This window comes from Pteropus alecto, unplaced genomic scaffold, assembly GCF_000325575.1.
Source record: "Pteropus alecto unplaced genomic scaffold, ASM32557v1 scaffold24, whole genome shotgun sequence".
Classification (NCBI taxonomy): Eukaryota; Metazoa; Chordata; class Mammalia; order Chiroptera; family Pteropodidae; genus Pteropus; species Pteropus alecto.
In genome coordinates this window covers 24,034,472-24,051,613 of record NW_006439192.1, presented here as the reverse complement: position 1 = coordinate 24,051,613, position 17,142 = coordinate 24,034,472, and the positions used below count along the sequence as shown (strand labels likewise).

Below are 17,142 nucleotides of genomic sequence, written 5' to 3'. Positions count from 1 at the left end.
GTCACCAAAAGTTGGTGTGACAGACTGCTGTTGACCATAATCTCTTCTCTTCTCCCATAATAGTTAGGACCGTTGATGCCCAGTTCTTCATTTTTCATCATCCCTTGCACTTAAGTATGGCCATGTGACTAACTTCTCTTCAATTGAATGTGAGCAGAAGTGAGTTATACCACTTCTAGGCCTGGCATATAAATGCTTTTCACATGAACTTCTTCTGTGCTGTACCCACCCACCTTCATTAACAATGGCAGTCATCATCACTCTGGGTCTCTGAATAACTTTGTGAAACAGAACTCCCTAATCCCACCCCAACTCCAGTCCTCCTTGGACTTTTATGAAAGAGAAATTGACACACTTTTATTGTGTTTGATCCGTTACATTTGAGGTATTTAGCCTACCCTGTCGAATATAATAGAGAAAGAATTAATCGGTGAAGGCTTTGATTATTGAGAAGGGAAATTATTATTTTTTGTTTATTTTTAATTTTTTTTATTAAAGTATAGTTGGCATACAATGTTATATTAGTTTTAGGTGTACAACCTAGTGATTTGACATTATTATATACCTTATGATCACCAAACTAATTCTAGTAACCATCTGTCACCATGCGAAGTTATCACAGTGTTATCGAGTATATTCCCCTTTACCTTTTTTCACCTATATCCCCACAGACCTCCCCTTTGGCAACCATCAGTTTGTTTTCTGTTTCTATGAGTCTATTTTTGTTGTGTTTGGTTTTGTTAAATTATACATATAAATGAAATCATGTGTTATTTGTCCTCTGTTCTGACTTATTTCACTTGGTGTAATACCTCTAGGTCCATCCACATTGTCACAAGTGGCAGGATTTCATTCTTTTTTATTGCTGAGTAATAGTCCATGGTTTATATGTATGTATGTATGGATGGATGGATGTGTGTGTGTACACCACATCTTTATCCATTCATGTAACGATGGAGGGAAATGATCGTTTTTTGATGAAGGAGAATTAAATTTTTAGCTGGTCTTCTCTATTCTCCTGGAATAAGAGTTCACTTGACCACCCACCCATAGATTCAACCTCACCATAGACCTAAGACCAACTGGAGAATATAAGGAGCTTCAGATTACTGGCAAATTGGCCACTTTTGGCATTGTTAATGTAACAGACCCCTATGACTGAGCTATGGATTCCTATCTTATACACCAGTGACTTTATGCCAATATCCAACAGACTACATTGCTTTTTTCTAAACTGAGGCTCTGCTTGACTTGGTCAGCTCATCTCTTTGAATAATAGACTTCAGCCAATTTGCCTGCTGCCTGAACTTCTTTATATCACCTGTATTCCCTGCTGAGATTCACAGCCTGTCTTGTACTTGGTTCAGGATGGTGCCAAATAAATCATATGCTACATCTCCTATACCTTTCCTGTTCTCGCTTCTTGTTCCCTCCATTGCTGCCCCCTCCTGCAATTTTCCATGTAGCCAAAAGGATAATCTACCAAATTTGAGTCTCTTTAAAATCCTATTTGTGTTTGTCTTTTTCTTCAGCAATAACCAAGGACCTCCTTCTATGTTGTAACTCCCAGTCTTCACTCACATTTGAAAAGCTGTATTTTCCTCTTTCTGGCCTTCCCTAATTCTTATACTGATAGAATTCTTACCAGGTATACTGTCCATTTGTTCTTGTAATTCCTGTAGTCAAAGTTAGAAGAATTTATGAATTACATTAATCTTTTTTAGAAAGATATTATAGAAGCAAAAACTACTCATTATTGTAGAAAAGAATTGGTAATATGTAACTGAAAGAAGCCTACTGAAGTAATATGTAGCTCATAACATTATAATTACTTAAAATTTGAAGTACATAGAATACTCTTTTAAAATATAAATATGAAAAAAAGAAGAAATCAAAATATTCAGTTTTTATATGTTGTAATCATTTGGGAGGATTGCTTAAGAGTTGAGTGCTCCAGATTTCAAGACTTAAGCCATAAGTTACTTTTGTTCTACTTAAGAAGAGATTCATTTTTCCAGAATTTTTACTCCATTAAAATAATAATCAGTCGAACTAAAAAATAAAACCCATAAGCTTTATTACAGTGGCCAAACTTAAACCATTACCAACATTAGTTTTGAAGATGATGTGTTTGGACAATTTTTTAAAAAGATGCACATAAGTTATAATGTGGTATCTTTCTCACTAAAGCTTTAGATTTTCTTTGATTATCTCAATCTAAACTCCTAGTTTGAAATCAGAAGGCTCACTTCTGGTTTTCCTTGGATATGCCAGACACTGTGTTTATAACTAGTTAAATTCTTATAAAAGTAATAAATATTGCCCCTCTCAAGGATTTCCTGGTTAAATAGCAGAGACAGATATGTGAACAGGTAAGTGCAACCCAGTGTGAATGGGGAAGGGAGAGCAAATGATATAATAGGGATATATAAAGAAAATAACTAGGATGTATCCAAGGTACAGTGTTGACTCAGGGACAATGTATTGTCAAAGTCTAAGATATATTATTACAAGGGATGTGATTAATTAGGATTGATTTGGAGCAGTATTTTATACAGTAGAGAGGACGTGGCAGCAGAATTTTTCTGATGGGTAGCCTTCCTGAGAGTGTATGTGGAAGAATCACATAGACCATGTGATATGGAGCAAAGATTCATCTCCTTGGCAAATAGTTGCAAAGATATCAAGGCTCACTTTAGAGAAATCGAAAAGCTAAGCTGAAAACTGAAGTTGACCTAAAATATTGCTGGAGCTGGCCATGGCTCAGAGGCATTACAATTCCCTGAGCTCATCCCAGGCACAGAATGAAATTAGATTCGTTTTTGTTTTTATCAACAGGTTAGGACTAGACTTTGATTAGGATTAGCTTAGTTTCAAGGTTTCATGAAGTTCTAGCAGTAGACAGGAAGTCAAGGACACTTTCAGTATCAGAGTTCTCACAATCAAAATTGGTTATAAAAACCAGGGAAAACATGAATTCAAGGTACAGATAATATTTATTATATTCAATCTCTAAGAATTTTTAATTAGAGCAAATTTTTAACATCGATAATTAATAAGCTATACTCCATGGTTTGGTGTGCTACTTATTGCCTAATAAAAATTATGTTTCTGTCTTCCTGCATTTAAGAGCTTCCTCAGTGGTTCTGCTGATGATAACAAAACCAAAACAAAACAAAAAAGGGAAGGCAGGAATACATGCAGAGGAAGAATTTCACCTTATAATAGGCCATTTTAAAGAGGCATTTCCAGAAAAGATGCAATGTGGAAACTTTGTGTTGTGTTTTCTTTGGAGAGATTATTTCTTAGAAGCTAAGCCAGTCCTCAGCTCCATCTATGCTTCTGCTACCCTCCAGCTTCTTAGAGAGACTACTTCTCTTTATAGCCATTATAAGCTTAAAGGTTTTCTCTTTAATATTTCTTAATAATTTAAAGGCTGTCACCTCCTCAACTTGCCAAGTAAGTTTTTTTTTTTTTTTTAATTTGACTGTCAACCTATAGAAATGAAGATGACTTCTCTAACTCCTGTCAGTTTCTTCCCTGTGGTTCACAAATGATCTAGTTATACTTTATCAGTTTTGAAAGGCTTATTTTTAATAAGCCTTTAATAATATTGAATTAATAACAAAGATTTTCATTTTAGCAATTAATGTTTTAACAACTACCTGGTTATAATTTAGTTTTTTGGCTTTCAGTTTAGCTTTCTCATTCACTATAGGTTTTATACTTACTGATGAGTTTTTACTATATGGGCAATTTGTGACCAAAAAGTATCATTTACTGAGATAATTTATATTACTGAAAGATGTTTAGGTTAATTCTAGACTTCAGAAATCAACTTAAAATATGTATTGGGTTTAGGTAAGCAAAAAAGGTCTTAAATAAAGTAGATCAGCTAGTGAGTATAGGTGTCCTTAACCTGCTCCTTGTAACATAAGGATTATACCCACAGATGTGCCATTGTGCTCGAGAGAAATGGCTGTGCGTATTTGGCTTTTATTTTTTAAGCCTTAGAATATTAATATACTATGAGATCATTAGACTACCAGGAGGTTTAGTAAACTGGTTTGAATATCAGTTTCCACCCTTATTTATTGATTCTTGTTCCTGAACGTTCTTAACAGTGAATATTAAAACTTCAGAAGGTTTAAATTTTCACACTTGAGAAAGTTCAGAAGCACTGGCCTGATGCTTTCCCTTTCCACAGAGATTGTCGTAGATCAGATCAGGTATCCTCAGCTCAACTTCATGGACTGCTGCTCCATGTCTACCTCCTGAACACTGTAAAGTTTACTTGGTTAGAACTGTACCACAGTAAAAAAAAAATTCTTCCTCTGTGTCTTTAGATCATAAGAAAATAGTCTATTTATAAGTTATAGAGAAAGAATCATGTGGGCTATGGACAAATTTGAAAGTAGTGAGGCATGATTAAACCAAGCTTACTTATTCATATTTTTACCTAATCTTCCAGTTGAGTAATTATTTTATAATTGATTCATTTGTATAGAGTAGCACGCAAACACCAAGTATATGTTGAGTGAATGAATAAATTCACAATAGCTCTTTAGTCGATGTTAAATATTCATCGTAGAAACTAAAAGTAGTTCAACAATAATGCAAATAATAGAATTTTGTCTAATATCTTTTGAGTTTTTTTGGGGGGGATTTCTATTTATGCTTCTACTTGCCCAACACATTTTAATTTTTGTTAGAGACTTATAATTATGGTCTGTTCTGGTAAAAATGTTAAGAAACAAGGGGACCAAGTGATCTTTTAAGGACAAGTCTAGCTCTAAACTCATTGATTTTCAGTGAACAAAGGAGACTAGGTAAACTCCATTCCTGATTTAAGGTAGAAGATAATTATCAAAACCAATGGCATACATTGCATTTAATGGCACATACATAATTTAATGGTTACATACATAAATCATATTCTTCTCTTTTAGGATATATTTTTTTCTCTGGGGAACAAACCATTTTCAAATTCCTCCCCAGACCTTCTTTTAAGGTTATGCTAAATAGACCTGTGGGCACCACCTAATGCTATTATCAAAAATGATGGGTACTTTTGCTAAAGTGACGATGGGTAGAACTTAGGGAGTAGAGTTTTAATGAAAACCTTTAACTCGCTAGATTTCTTCAGTTACCCATTCTCAGATAGTTAAAGAATACAAACTGTCCTATAGTTCTGCCTGTTTTCTTCTAAGCTCTCTCAGTATAGGATGGTTTAGAGGCAAAAATCACAGGCCATTGCTGTAAAACTTTAGGGAAGTAATAAGTGCTTAAACAAAGGTAGTAGCAGTGGGTGGATGTGAGAAATTAGAGGGAGAATAACAGGCTTTGTTAATTGATTGTTAGTAGAAGTTAAGGAGAGGGAGGAGTTGTGAACTTTAGCTCATAGAAGGTGGATCAAATTCCCAGCTTCAGTAGTCTAGCAGGTTTGGCATGCTGGGACAATTGGTAGACTGTGGTTAAGGAAGGAAAGTTTGATGAGAAAACACCAGCACCTAGTGAGCAGTAATGGCACCACCAGGTAGTAGAAGTCACAGATCAAGTCCCTATTAGTCCATAGCAGACATAGGTGTTATAGGCAAAAATGTGGTTTAGGATGTTAGACTGAAGCATTGCTGCAGATTATGGTGCAAAAACAGCTTCCCAGTGAGTAGTCCTCCAGGAAGTACACTGGAGAAAAGTCATGATTGACTGGAGGTCACTGAGGCCTAAGGAAATGGCCTAGCATGAAGAAAGCAGGAAAGTAAACTGTGGTCACAGATGAGATTGGTTTCTCTGCTCTGGGAGGAAGAAGAAACTCCTGGGATATATGTGTAGAGGGGACTTAAAATGGTAGACTGATCCTTGAGGAGTATTTAGGGAGATTATTGCCCATTATTGTTATTAAGTTGTTCATTGTCTCATTTCTCACCCATGGCAGAGCCAAAACAATTCCTAATACCTGCTATTAATATACTGTGTTATTAATATACTGTTGTGCTAGCTTGTCTCTGGTTACTTTATCTTTCTAAAGTGTCATATTCTTTGTGTCATTGCTCCACCCAAGAATCTCCCTAAATCCATTTATTTTCTGTCAGATTAAATTCCAGTGCTTTAGTCTGGCATTCTGAAATCATTATCAGTTTATGTACCTTCTTCCATGAATGCAAATCCTCTGCTCTAGGAAGATTATTACCATCTTTCAGATATGCTGTGTAAAACTAGAATGTTCATCTCTCTTCCTGACATTAAAATTTGAATCTCCTTCTGAATATTTTCAAGGCTAGTCATTATAATATTGTTTTATGATAGTAAAATACTATGAATCATGTAAATATTCAACCATTTGGAATTTATTGTGTTATTATATAAATGTTTACCATGAAGTATTATACAGTTATTAAATGTGATCTACTGGACCACTTAGTGACCTGGGAAAATGATCCTGATATACTAATAAGTAAAAAAGATCAGATTACAGAACAGTATTGTATAAACCCATATTTTGTCAAAAAAGAAAACATTATAAATTTTTTAAATTCTGTCTTTTAAATTGTATATAGTAACTATGTATCACTCGTAATCAGGAAAAATTGTTTTATTAAAAAGTAGATTATAGTTCGTTCAGAGAGAAAAATAACAGTGAAAAATTATTGATCTATAGGGCAAGGTCTTGAAATTAAGGAAAACAAGAGACTTCCTTCCTCCCATATACACACTACTAATTCTGCTTATCTGAATCCGAGGTAGAATTCAGAATAACTATCAGTGGTAACTATACTATAAGTGATCTAGAGCTAGCAACTTTAGTTCTAATCTGAACACTACCCCTAAATGGTTTCCTTAGTGGTAACCATAAACAGAACTATCAGAGTTTCACTTTCTTCTTTTAGAAAATTATTAACTATAGTGAATAGACTTCTAATTAAATAAATAAGCTTATATAGAGAGTGCACAGGAGGCATTCAGCAAGTGTTAGTATTCTCTCTGAAGAAGCTGCTAGCTCAGAAATTTAATGTTCTTCAAGGCTGAAACTGAAGAAATAAATGACAAATTCTTTAAAGTGCCATTTAAAAAACTTAAGGCCCTTAATAATATTTAGTATAAAATCTTTTAAATATGCATTGTATTCATGTGGATAATTTATTTGTAAAAATGATTAAGTTCTACAGAAGACAATATTTTTAAATTTTCATTTACTCTGTTCACTTTTAACATAATTAAAAGCATTTATGTTCTAAAAAGAGATGTTATTTCACACAGTTCAAATTTATTGGCTTTCTTAACTTTAGGTTGCTATTGGCAGAACAGACATTGAGGAGTTAGACCTCTGTGCTACATCTCGGGAAAGGCGATTTCGTTTGTTTGCTTCTCTAGAATGTGAAGGGCAGTTATTCATGACTCCATATGATTTTATTTTGGCTGTTACAACAGATGAGCCCAAACGTAAGTATATTTTTAAAATTATCTTAATATTTTATAAGATTTTTTTCTTATCTCTAGTTTGTAAAGGTGTGAAACAGTATAAATTTTTCAGAACAACTAACCAAGTAATGTGGTATTTTAAAGACATTATGCTATACAGTGTTCCAGACTAATATTTCTTACAAACTCCTACTGATATGGCTTCCCTTTTCAGAAACGTTTGCTGTTTCCACTTTCTTAGTTCATTAAACTTAAACACCACCTTACTCTTGATATTTTTTATAATAGATTCATATTATAAATCCCGGTCAATTTTTACATCTAGCCTGAACAGAGTAATTCAGAGGACTGGCAAGGATTCTGCCTGTATCTCTTTTGTATTTGTCAGGGCTCCTGCGGTGTCAATATAGGCTAATTGTCATGTTTCCATGTGTTAGAGTAGTGGTTCTTAAACATTTTGGCATTATGTACATTCTTGCAAATCTGTTTAATGTCTGACTTAATAGAAGACAGTTGGATTCTCATACCTGCTTTGTATTCAATCTTTTGCAATATGTTTTCATGAAGTATATGAACAAAATATGCCTTACTGATATGAAAGTAGGAAAAGTATGTTGAAATTAGACTTATGTTTAACCTTGGCATTCATTTAGTAGCTTTGAGAACTTTTGTTTCCTCATTTATAAAAATGAAAATATTAACAGCCTCATGAGGTTTTTTTGACGATTGACTGTATCAATTGTGTTTGGTGTAGTACCTGACATAAAATAATCACTTAATAAATGTTACAAGTTATTGTCATCATCATTATCACTTGAACTCATAATGAAGATTAAAAAAATCTTTGATATAATTTTATGGTAACATCAACAAGAAAAAATAGTATATGCTGTGTTAACATTTTCTTAATGATTATAATTCAGATAAATATAGAGATACACATCTGATTGTCCACTCTAACTTTGTATTTGAAATTGACAAAATTTCTTATTTTACCTACTTAAGTAGAACCTTAAAGGTGAATTTCCCTTCTAGAACTAAAATAAGTAATTATTTTCATATAGCTTTAAATATTATTTTAATTTTAATTTAAAAAATGTACTATTGAAAAATTTCAGACATACATAAAAATATTAAAAATATAAAGAAAATCAACCTAGAGCTTAAGAAATAAAATATATCCAATAGAATTGAAGTCCCTCTTCATCCAAGTTATATTTATATATGCAGTAACTTCATATGAAATAAGGAACTTAGAAAATCAGAAAATCCTTTGAAGAACAATCTTAATGGCTCTTTAGTCTTTATAAAAAAAAAAAAAGCTAATAATATTGAACATGGTTACATATCCGGCAGAATGAATATGTCTTCTGTGAATAATTTACCCTGGAAATCTCATAAACCCTACAAAACTCAAGAGTGTGTCTAACTTCCTCTTTTGATAAATAGCTCTGAACATTGCATAAGAGCATGTGCATGTACTTTTGTACCATTTATTTTTCTTCTTTTCTCACTGCTAATATTTCAAGAGGAACAGAATAATAAATATTATTTACATTGTTCTGTTCATTATAAAAAAGAGATATCTTTAAAAATGAATGTATATAGTATCATAATTAAGGTTAAATGCTGAATTCTACTTTATAGACCTGTGGTTTTAATCACTGATTACATGTTTGCATAAAAACTGTCATGGGTAAAGAAAGGATGTTGTTGCTACAAAAAGAAGAAATCTATCTGCACAAAACAATCAGTTTGCTAAATTTTAGAACATATTTCTTCCTTTTTGATCTTAAAATGACATATTGCTTTAAAAAGAGTTACATAGCAAAAAATGCCTATATTATAATGTTGAATTTGATATATTATTTACATTAACTATGGTTACCTATACAGAAATAACCACATTGCTATGTAGAAATATTATTGGTTGTCATTATTATATTGTAGCTGAAATAATTATTTACCAGTTCCTAATGTACCTGCATTAAAGTACTTAATCACATATAAACCTGGAGATAATTCTTGGGCAGTCATTAAATATTCACAGTACTCAAATCTGAGCAAAGGAAATAGCAATAAGATTCACATTTATTTCAATATTATAGATTTATAGTTTTCGAGATCTTCAGTGATGTGAAGAAGAATCAGTAAAAGAAAATGATCCCTGGTATTTTATTCAACTATAACATTCTTAGAGGAAAAGAATAGAAAACAGGATGTGACTCTCAATCTCACATTGCTTGCTTTCTTCTTCATTTTTCTTAAATTTTTCCCTTTGCCCCTATCCTTTACATTCACCCTCGAAAGACAGGACCTTTGAAATTTAATCAGAAATACTGATATATCAGAGATCATGGCTAACACCTTAAAATTATATTTTTATGTTAATAGTGTATATTCTAGTATGAATATTTAATAAATAATCATTATTTGTGTTTTAAAACTGATAGGATATTTGACATGGAATAAATTAACTAACTTTGTAAATCCAGAAATACCTAAAGTACGATAATGATTATGGAAAATATGTTTTCTATTCCACTTACATTATTTATTATAAATAGTTTATAGTACATGAAGCAAATACATAACATAGATAAAGTCATATCATAGATCCAAATCTTGTGGTTAAAGAAATTTTGTTTTTTAGATATAAAAGCTTGGTGTTATGAACTATGGTTATAATAGTAACTGAATTTGATATATATTGCATGAAATATTTATTGTCTAATTCTTTTATGTTTGTTTATTACAGTTGCTAAAACGTGGAAATCACTTTCCAAACAGGTAAGTTAAAGCTCTTGGTGTACATATAAATGTACTCTCTTGCACACACATTCCTGCGCGCGCGCTCTCTCTCTCTCTCTCTCTCCCCTCCTCTCTCCCTCTGTCCCTCTCTCTCTCCCTCCCTCCCTCCCTCCTTCCCTCTCTCTCTCGTTAAATATACATATATATAACATGATGTGTATAATTTTTTCTGCAAATTAAGTCACGTAAAATGCCATTTGAAGACGGAGTTCATTGGTAACTCATGTGAATGTAAATTGGTATATCCACTTTGGAAAACAATTTGGCAGTATCTGCTAAAATAAGATACACATACCCTATACCTGGCAGTTCTGCTCCTGGGTTTAAATTCTACAACAGTATGTGCATAGGTACCTAGTAAAGTTAGACTTGAAAATGCCATGTGATCCAGTAATTTCACTAGTGTATATACTCAGAGAAACTTTCATATATACTGGAGAAGTACTCAAGAATGTCCATAGATGTTCATGATGGCCAAAAAGACTGATAAAATATCAGTAGTAGAACTGACAAATAAGTTTTGATATGTTCATACAGTGAATAATATGTAATAGTAAAAACCCATGAATTATAGCAGTGCTTTAACTAGATGAATCTCAGAAATGTAATGACAAAGTAAGCAATTCAAAAAATATAAAGTATAACTTTATTATAAAGTCCAAAATTGAAGGTAGGAACACTAAGGAATGATAAAAATTCAAGACAGTATCTCTGGGGGAGATGGAGGGGAATATCATCAGTGAGGGTGCAAAGAGGTTTCTAAAGTACTAATTATTTTCTATTTCTTAACAATTTCTAACTTTAAATTTTACATACATTCTTTTTATACTTTTATATGTATTATAAACTTCAGTATAAAAAGAGGAAATAGTATTAGCATAGCAATCTAAGGAACTTCTTTAACCAGTTAAAGAGAATTCTCCAAAAATCTATAGCAAACATCATATTTACTTGTGAAACTTTGGAGACATTGTCTTTAAAATTAGATGTAATGCAAATAGTCTGCCATCACAACTACTGCTTACTCTTTTCCGACAGTTGTAAGCTAATGTAGTGCATTAATTTGCTCAGGCTGCTATAACAAGTACCACAATCTGGGTGACTTAAACAACAGAAATTTATTTTCTTACAGTTCAGGTCGCATGTCCAAGGTCAAGGTGTTGTCAGGGTTGGTTTCTTCTGAGGCCTCTCTCTTTGTCTTGTAGATGGCCATCTTTTCCCTCAGTTTTCTTCACATCTTTCCTCTGTGCATGTCTGTGTCCTAATCTCTTCTTATATGGAAACCATTCTTTTGGATTAGGGCCCACCATAATGGCCTCTATTAATAACCTTAATTGCCTCTTTAAAGGCCCTATATCCAAATGCAGTCACAGTCCGAGGTACTGAAATGTGAATTTGAGATAGACAATTTATCTCAAATGTGAATTTGAGATAGACAATTTATCCTGTAACTTGTGGTATGACCAAAAAAGCAAAAAAGTGAGGATTCTAAGGATTGGAACAGTAGCAAACAATATGAGAGAAAAATGTAAAAATATGTAGATTTCAAATTTATTCAAATTTGATAAAAGTTTAGCAAATGCTGCTAGATATAACATCTGTGAACCAAATTTAATAAAATGTTCCTGCAATAGCAGTTTGAAACTGTACCATTAAATAAGATATATTTTGCAATAGCAACAAAATTATTACTTAGTGTACCTAACAGAGGTACAAGATGTTATTATATGTTTTTAAAAAGACATGAGTAAGCAGAAATATATCATGTTCATGGATGATTCATTTAGAAGAGTAAGGGCTCAAAATTTTCAGAACAATTCTGTAAAAGAGGAAGGGGAAAAAAATTGAGATGAGAACAGTTGGGCCTGTCTCACTTTAAGATTAATAGTAGAACTATAATGATTAAAATAATGTATCTTTGCAAGAATTTTTTAAACTTAGATCAGTGTAACAGACTACAGAATACAGAAGCAGATTCAGGCATGTATGGGAAGATCTATATAAATCAATGGAGAAAGGGCTGACCTTCAGGTATTAGAACAATAGTTTTCCAACATGGGGCAAATAAAATTAGATTTCCAACTGACCACCATATACAAAAGCAAATTTCAGACGGATTAAGTTCCTATATTTGACAAAAATTTTGAGATATTAGAAGCAAAATGAAGGGCCTGGGGTTTTATTAGATAAGACACATAAAGCAAAACTCAAAGGAAATTATTGGCAAATTTTACTAAGCTAAATATCAGAAACTTTGTCACACCAAAAGACATTGTCAGCAATGTTAAAAGATGTATGACAAATACAAGAATATGTTTGCAATATATTAAAAGAAAAACTTAAGTGTCTTATATAAAACTGCAAATCAATATAGAAAAGATAATCAGTTCAATAAGAAAAAAATAGGCAAACATAGTTAAAGCGGCAGTATATATATATATGTAAAGGAGCTCAGCATCACCAGTAATTGGAAATATGCATATTAAACCAATGATATAATACTATTTCACACCCATCAGATGATCACCTTGAAGAAATCTAATAGAAATCTATCAATTAACAAGGACAACAAGAAGGAACCACGTGAGAATGTAAATTAGTATATTCACCTTTGAGAAAAATTTGGCAATATCTAATAAAGTTGAAAGTGCATATAAAAAATTCTGCTTCTATATACGTGTACTAGAGAAACATTTGCATGTTTATACCAGGAGTCATGTATGTATTTCCTGCAGCATCGATTATAATAACAAAAAGAGAAATTTTAGGAACAATATAAATGTCAACCAGTAGAGAAACGAATAAAAGAATTATGAAATAGGTATATCAAGGACAAATACAGTAATACAGAGCTCAAATAAATAATGTATACACATAGAGCTGTGTGTATCAACGTGAATTGACCTACCAAACAAAGTTGAGTGAACAGCAGGTTGCACAATAATACAGACCTGGCATAACTTAAAGTGCAGAGTCCTTTTTAGGGTTTCGTGAAGTCACAACTATTTTCGTAATAATACTGAGAAGACATTTGTTTTACTGCGCTCATTTTCTTACCTGTGTACAGTGGAGTTTTCCAGAGGCTTCATGATGACTGGTAACACCATCACTCTTGATAGCTAATAGAATATGTGCTTGTGTATTTTTGTGTTTTAAAAATTTATCACTTCTATTTCTACATACATTAAATATTGACAGATATGACCCATATAAACAATGTCTCTTTGGGGTCTATAATAGTTTTTTAAAAATAAATTTATTTAAATTAGTTTTAAGTATACAGTACATTGGTTAGACATCTATAATGTTCATAAAACAATCCCCCTAATTGTTCCCTCCTTCCCTCCCCTGACCCTCCACCTAGCCATCATATTAATGGTAACTGCATTCCCTCTGCCATGCTTCTCGTGCCCAGCTATCAATTACTAATTTGTACTTTTTTAACCGTTCACCCCATTCTCTCAATTTCCCAACCCCCCTCCCCTCTGTCCATCACCAAATTGTTCACTATATTTGTGAGTCTATTTTTGATTAGTTTGTTCTTTTTGTTCCTTAGATACCGCATATAAGTGAAATCATATGGTATCTATCTTTCTCTGTCTGACTTATTTCGCTCAGCATAATAACCTCTAGGTCCATCGATGCCACTGCAAATAGTAGGATTTCATTTTTTTAATGGCTAAGTAATATTCCATTGTATATATGAACCATAATTTCTTTATCCAGTCTTCTGTTGATGGGCATTTGGGTTGTATAATAGTTTTTAAGAGTTTAAAGAGTTACATTTAAGAACTGCTGATATAGACAGCTGCTGTGTAGCCATTAAAATGAAAGTGAAGAATATTTGGCAGGAAAATATGCCCATATATTAAATGTAAAGGTTAAGTTACTTAACAATATCTAGAATGATTTGATATCTGCAACAATAATAAAATACTGTATAAATATGCTAGATAATTAGGCTAAAAGGATCTTAAAACTTAATTGTGATTTGTCTGTGAAAAAATTAGTTTTTATTTTCTATACCTATTAATTTTTTTATAACAGATGTGTATTAACTATGTAATAAGACAAAATTGTACTCATTTAAAGAAAATCATATAAATCCTTTAAAAGGCAACTGTAATTCTCGGTAACTGAATTTAATTTGGCAAATATTTATTTGTTACCTATTTGCAATACTGCAATATAATTCTGACACTAACCACTCACAGTTATCGTTAGACTCCACAGGTTTAAGGGCCCAGTCCGTGACAAGACTGCCCTAATTTCAGATACCAGCTGCAATTTCAAGGGTCTCCAGGCCACCAACACTTCTGATCCACTGCTATAAATCCAGGCGGTTCCCACAACTCCCTCTCTATTTTAATAATTTGCTCAACTGACTCAGAACTCAGGAACCTTCTACACTTAAAATTACAGTTTATAACTATTATAAGATACACAAATCAGGACCAGCCAAATGAAGACACACATAGGGCAAAATATAGGACGGTCCCAAATACAGAGCTTTTGTGTCCTCTCCCCATGGAATCAGGGTGTGTCACCTTCCTGGCACATCAATGTGTTCACCAACCTGAAAGCTCCACTGAGCTTGGTGTCCAGAGTTTTTATTGGGGGTTTCATTGCGTGGATTTATGATTGACTGGCTTATTGGCCATGCGATTGAACTCAATCTCCAGTCCCTCTCCTCCCCCCACTTCAGAGGTCAGCCTAGCTCAAAGCCCCATCCCTCTAATTACATGGTGGTTATTTTTGATAATCAGCCCTCATCCTGAGTCATCTCTTTATCATAAAGTCAAGTGTGATCCAAGAATATAGAGTCTCCCTCCCAGGAACCTGGGACAAAGGCTAATCGCCTTTATTATACAACACTACTAAGACAGGCACCGGGAGTGGTTCCCAGCCTGAGTGGAAATGCAGATTTTAATAAAATTTAAAAGTTGTTAAAGTTAACAGAAGACAGAGAAAATCACTGTGTCGGTTAGATGATCTAGACCAGAAGAAACAAAATTATTACTGAAATAAGCTGCTTTGAGTCAGTCATTTACTAGTTGTTTTACTTGGGTGAGTTACTTATCCTTTTTAAGACTCAGTAAAATATACGTAATGGAGATCGTCTGTTAGAAAGAAATGAGATGTGTTAGCGCATTGCCAACCACATAGAGGGCACTCAATAAAAACTAGTTATAATTTTTTGGCCTTAAACTCTAGCTGAATTTATGTTGAATACGTGGAAACAGTTAAAATGGAGAAAGAGAAGTTAATGTTTATATAGTAGAGATGGCGTAAAGTGTAATGTTTTTTCATCTCTTGCTCTAACAAAGATATTTATAAGTTTACTGTTTAAAGAATAAATATCCCAGCTTCTCATTATTCATACCTGAATTTTTACCCCTGTGCCATTGCTACCCATCACCTAGCAGCATCTGTTACCTGCCGTGCAGAGATAACACTCTGAAGGAAATGATAGCCAAGATTCACAGATGGCTTCAGGGAGTCTATAAATCCCCTAAAAATACCTCTCCTGCCTTTGGCATCCAGGGATTTCTTATTTGCTTGCTAACTATGCTTGGTAATGAAAAAGATGGTTTCTAAATGTCGTAGAATGTTTTTAGGTACAACTGCATCAGGAAAGGTTTCTCCAAAGTGCTTCTCAAACTCTAATGTGCATAAAAGTCACCTGGAGATCTTGTTAAAAATACAGATTCTGGTTCAGTAGGTCTGAAATGGGAACTTAGATTCTGTTTTTTTAACAACCTCCCAGGTGGTGATGACTGGGCTGTTAGGGAACCAAGCATACTTTGAGTAGCAAGAAGCAGATCTGGAAATAGAATTGGTTTCTAGAAGGGTTTTTTGTTTTGTTTTGTTTTGTTTTCAATGTATTACTTAGCAGACTAATTTTTAAATTATTTTAAGTTATCTTGCCAAATCTTTTAATAATTTCTTCACAATTAACCAAATTATAATTTTCACTCATTTTTTAACACAGTATATTCAATAAATTCAAAATCTTTATAGTATCTGAGCAGTGTTTTAAATGTTTAAATTTTCCAAAATGGTTCTCCACCCCAACTATGATAGTTTGATTTTAAAAAATATAGCTGGCTAATCAGTAATTGAAGTCTGGCTCTTTACTGAATATTTAAGTTGAAAATTGAAACAATGTCCATAATAACTCAATATCCCTGTGCTCCCACTGTATCTAATGTCATCATTCTTTGAGTCACTATTAAAATAATCTTCATTCCTTCTTAATATAATCTTTTGTCCATTTACTTCTTCTACCAAGGGGGCTACAGAGAAGACAGTATGTGAAACCAGGTATTCATCTCTGACTTTAATTAGGAAATCCACCTTTTCTAATCGCTTTCATGAAAGCTATTAACTTAAATTCACTGTTTTTTCTTAATTTGATTATCATATATATGTTATTCCAATTTTTAACTTTATCTGAAATTTTTAGTAGCTCTAATTGAATTTAATGTGGCATCTTTATCATTTTTTTAATGTTTGGACTGTGAACAAATACTAGGTTTTGTGGTTGAGAGAACCACAGGTATAAAATAGGATAAAAATAACTACATCTCAGGTCTTCCAAGTGGAGAATTTTTTTGCATAGGCATTTAAATATTTTTTATCTATTTTATAAGTAAGTGGTTTACCTGTCAATCAGTATTATGATACTTTATGTCATAGGAATTAAATCAAATGCTCTCAGAAACACCACCAGTTTGGAAAGGATCATCAAAGCTATTTCGAAATCTTAAGGAAAGAGGTAAGTTAACTACACTACATTACTTATACTGTTTATATATACAGATTTTCCTCCTTAAAAATAATTTGACAACTACATGTGTGTATGTTTGCATAGAGAATAAGCTTCAGAGAAAAACACCAAATCATTAGTAA

At 32.8% G+C, this 17,142-nt stretch overlaps 1 protein-coding gene across 1 annotated transcript in view; it reads left to right on the top strand.

The window, feature by feature from the left end:
- The window catches only part of MICU3 (mitochondrial calcium uptake family member 3), a 78,483-nt gene that overhangs the window by 16,036 nt on the left and 45,305 nt on the right, over nucleotides 1–17,142 (top strand). The window contains exons 3-5 of the mRNA XM_006916486.3: nucleotides 7,287–7,440; nucleotides 10,178–10,209; nucleotides 16,930–17,008. Of these exons, the coding sequence (XP_006916548.1) occupies nucleotides 7,287–7,440; nucleotides 10,178–10,209; nucleotides 16,930–17,008 (265 nt within the window). The remainder of the gene's footprint in view (nucleotides 1–7,286; nucleotides 7,441–10,177; nucleotides 10,210–16,929; nucleotides 17,009–17,142) is intronic.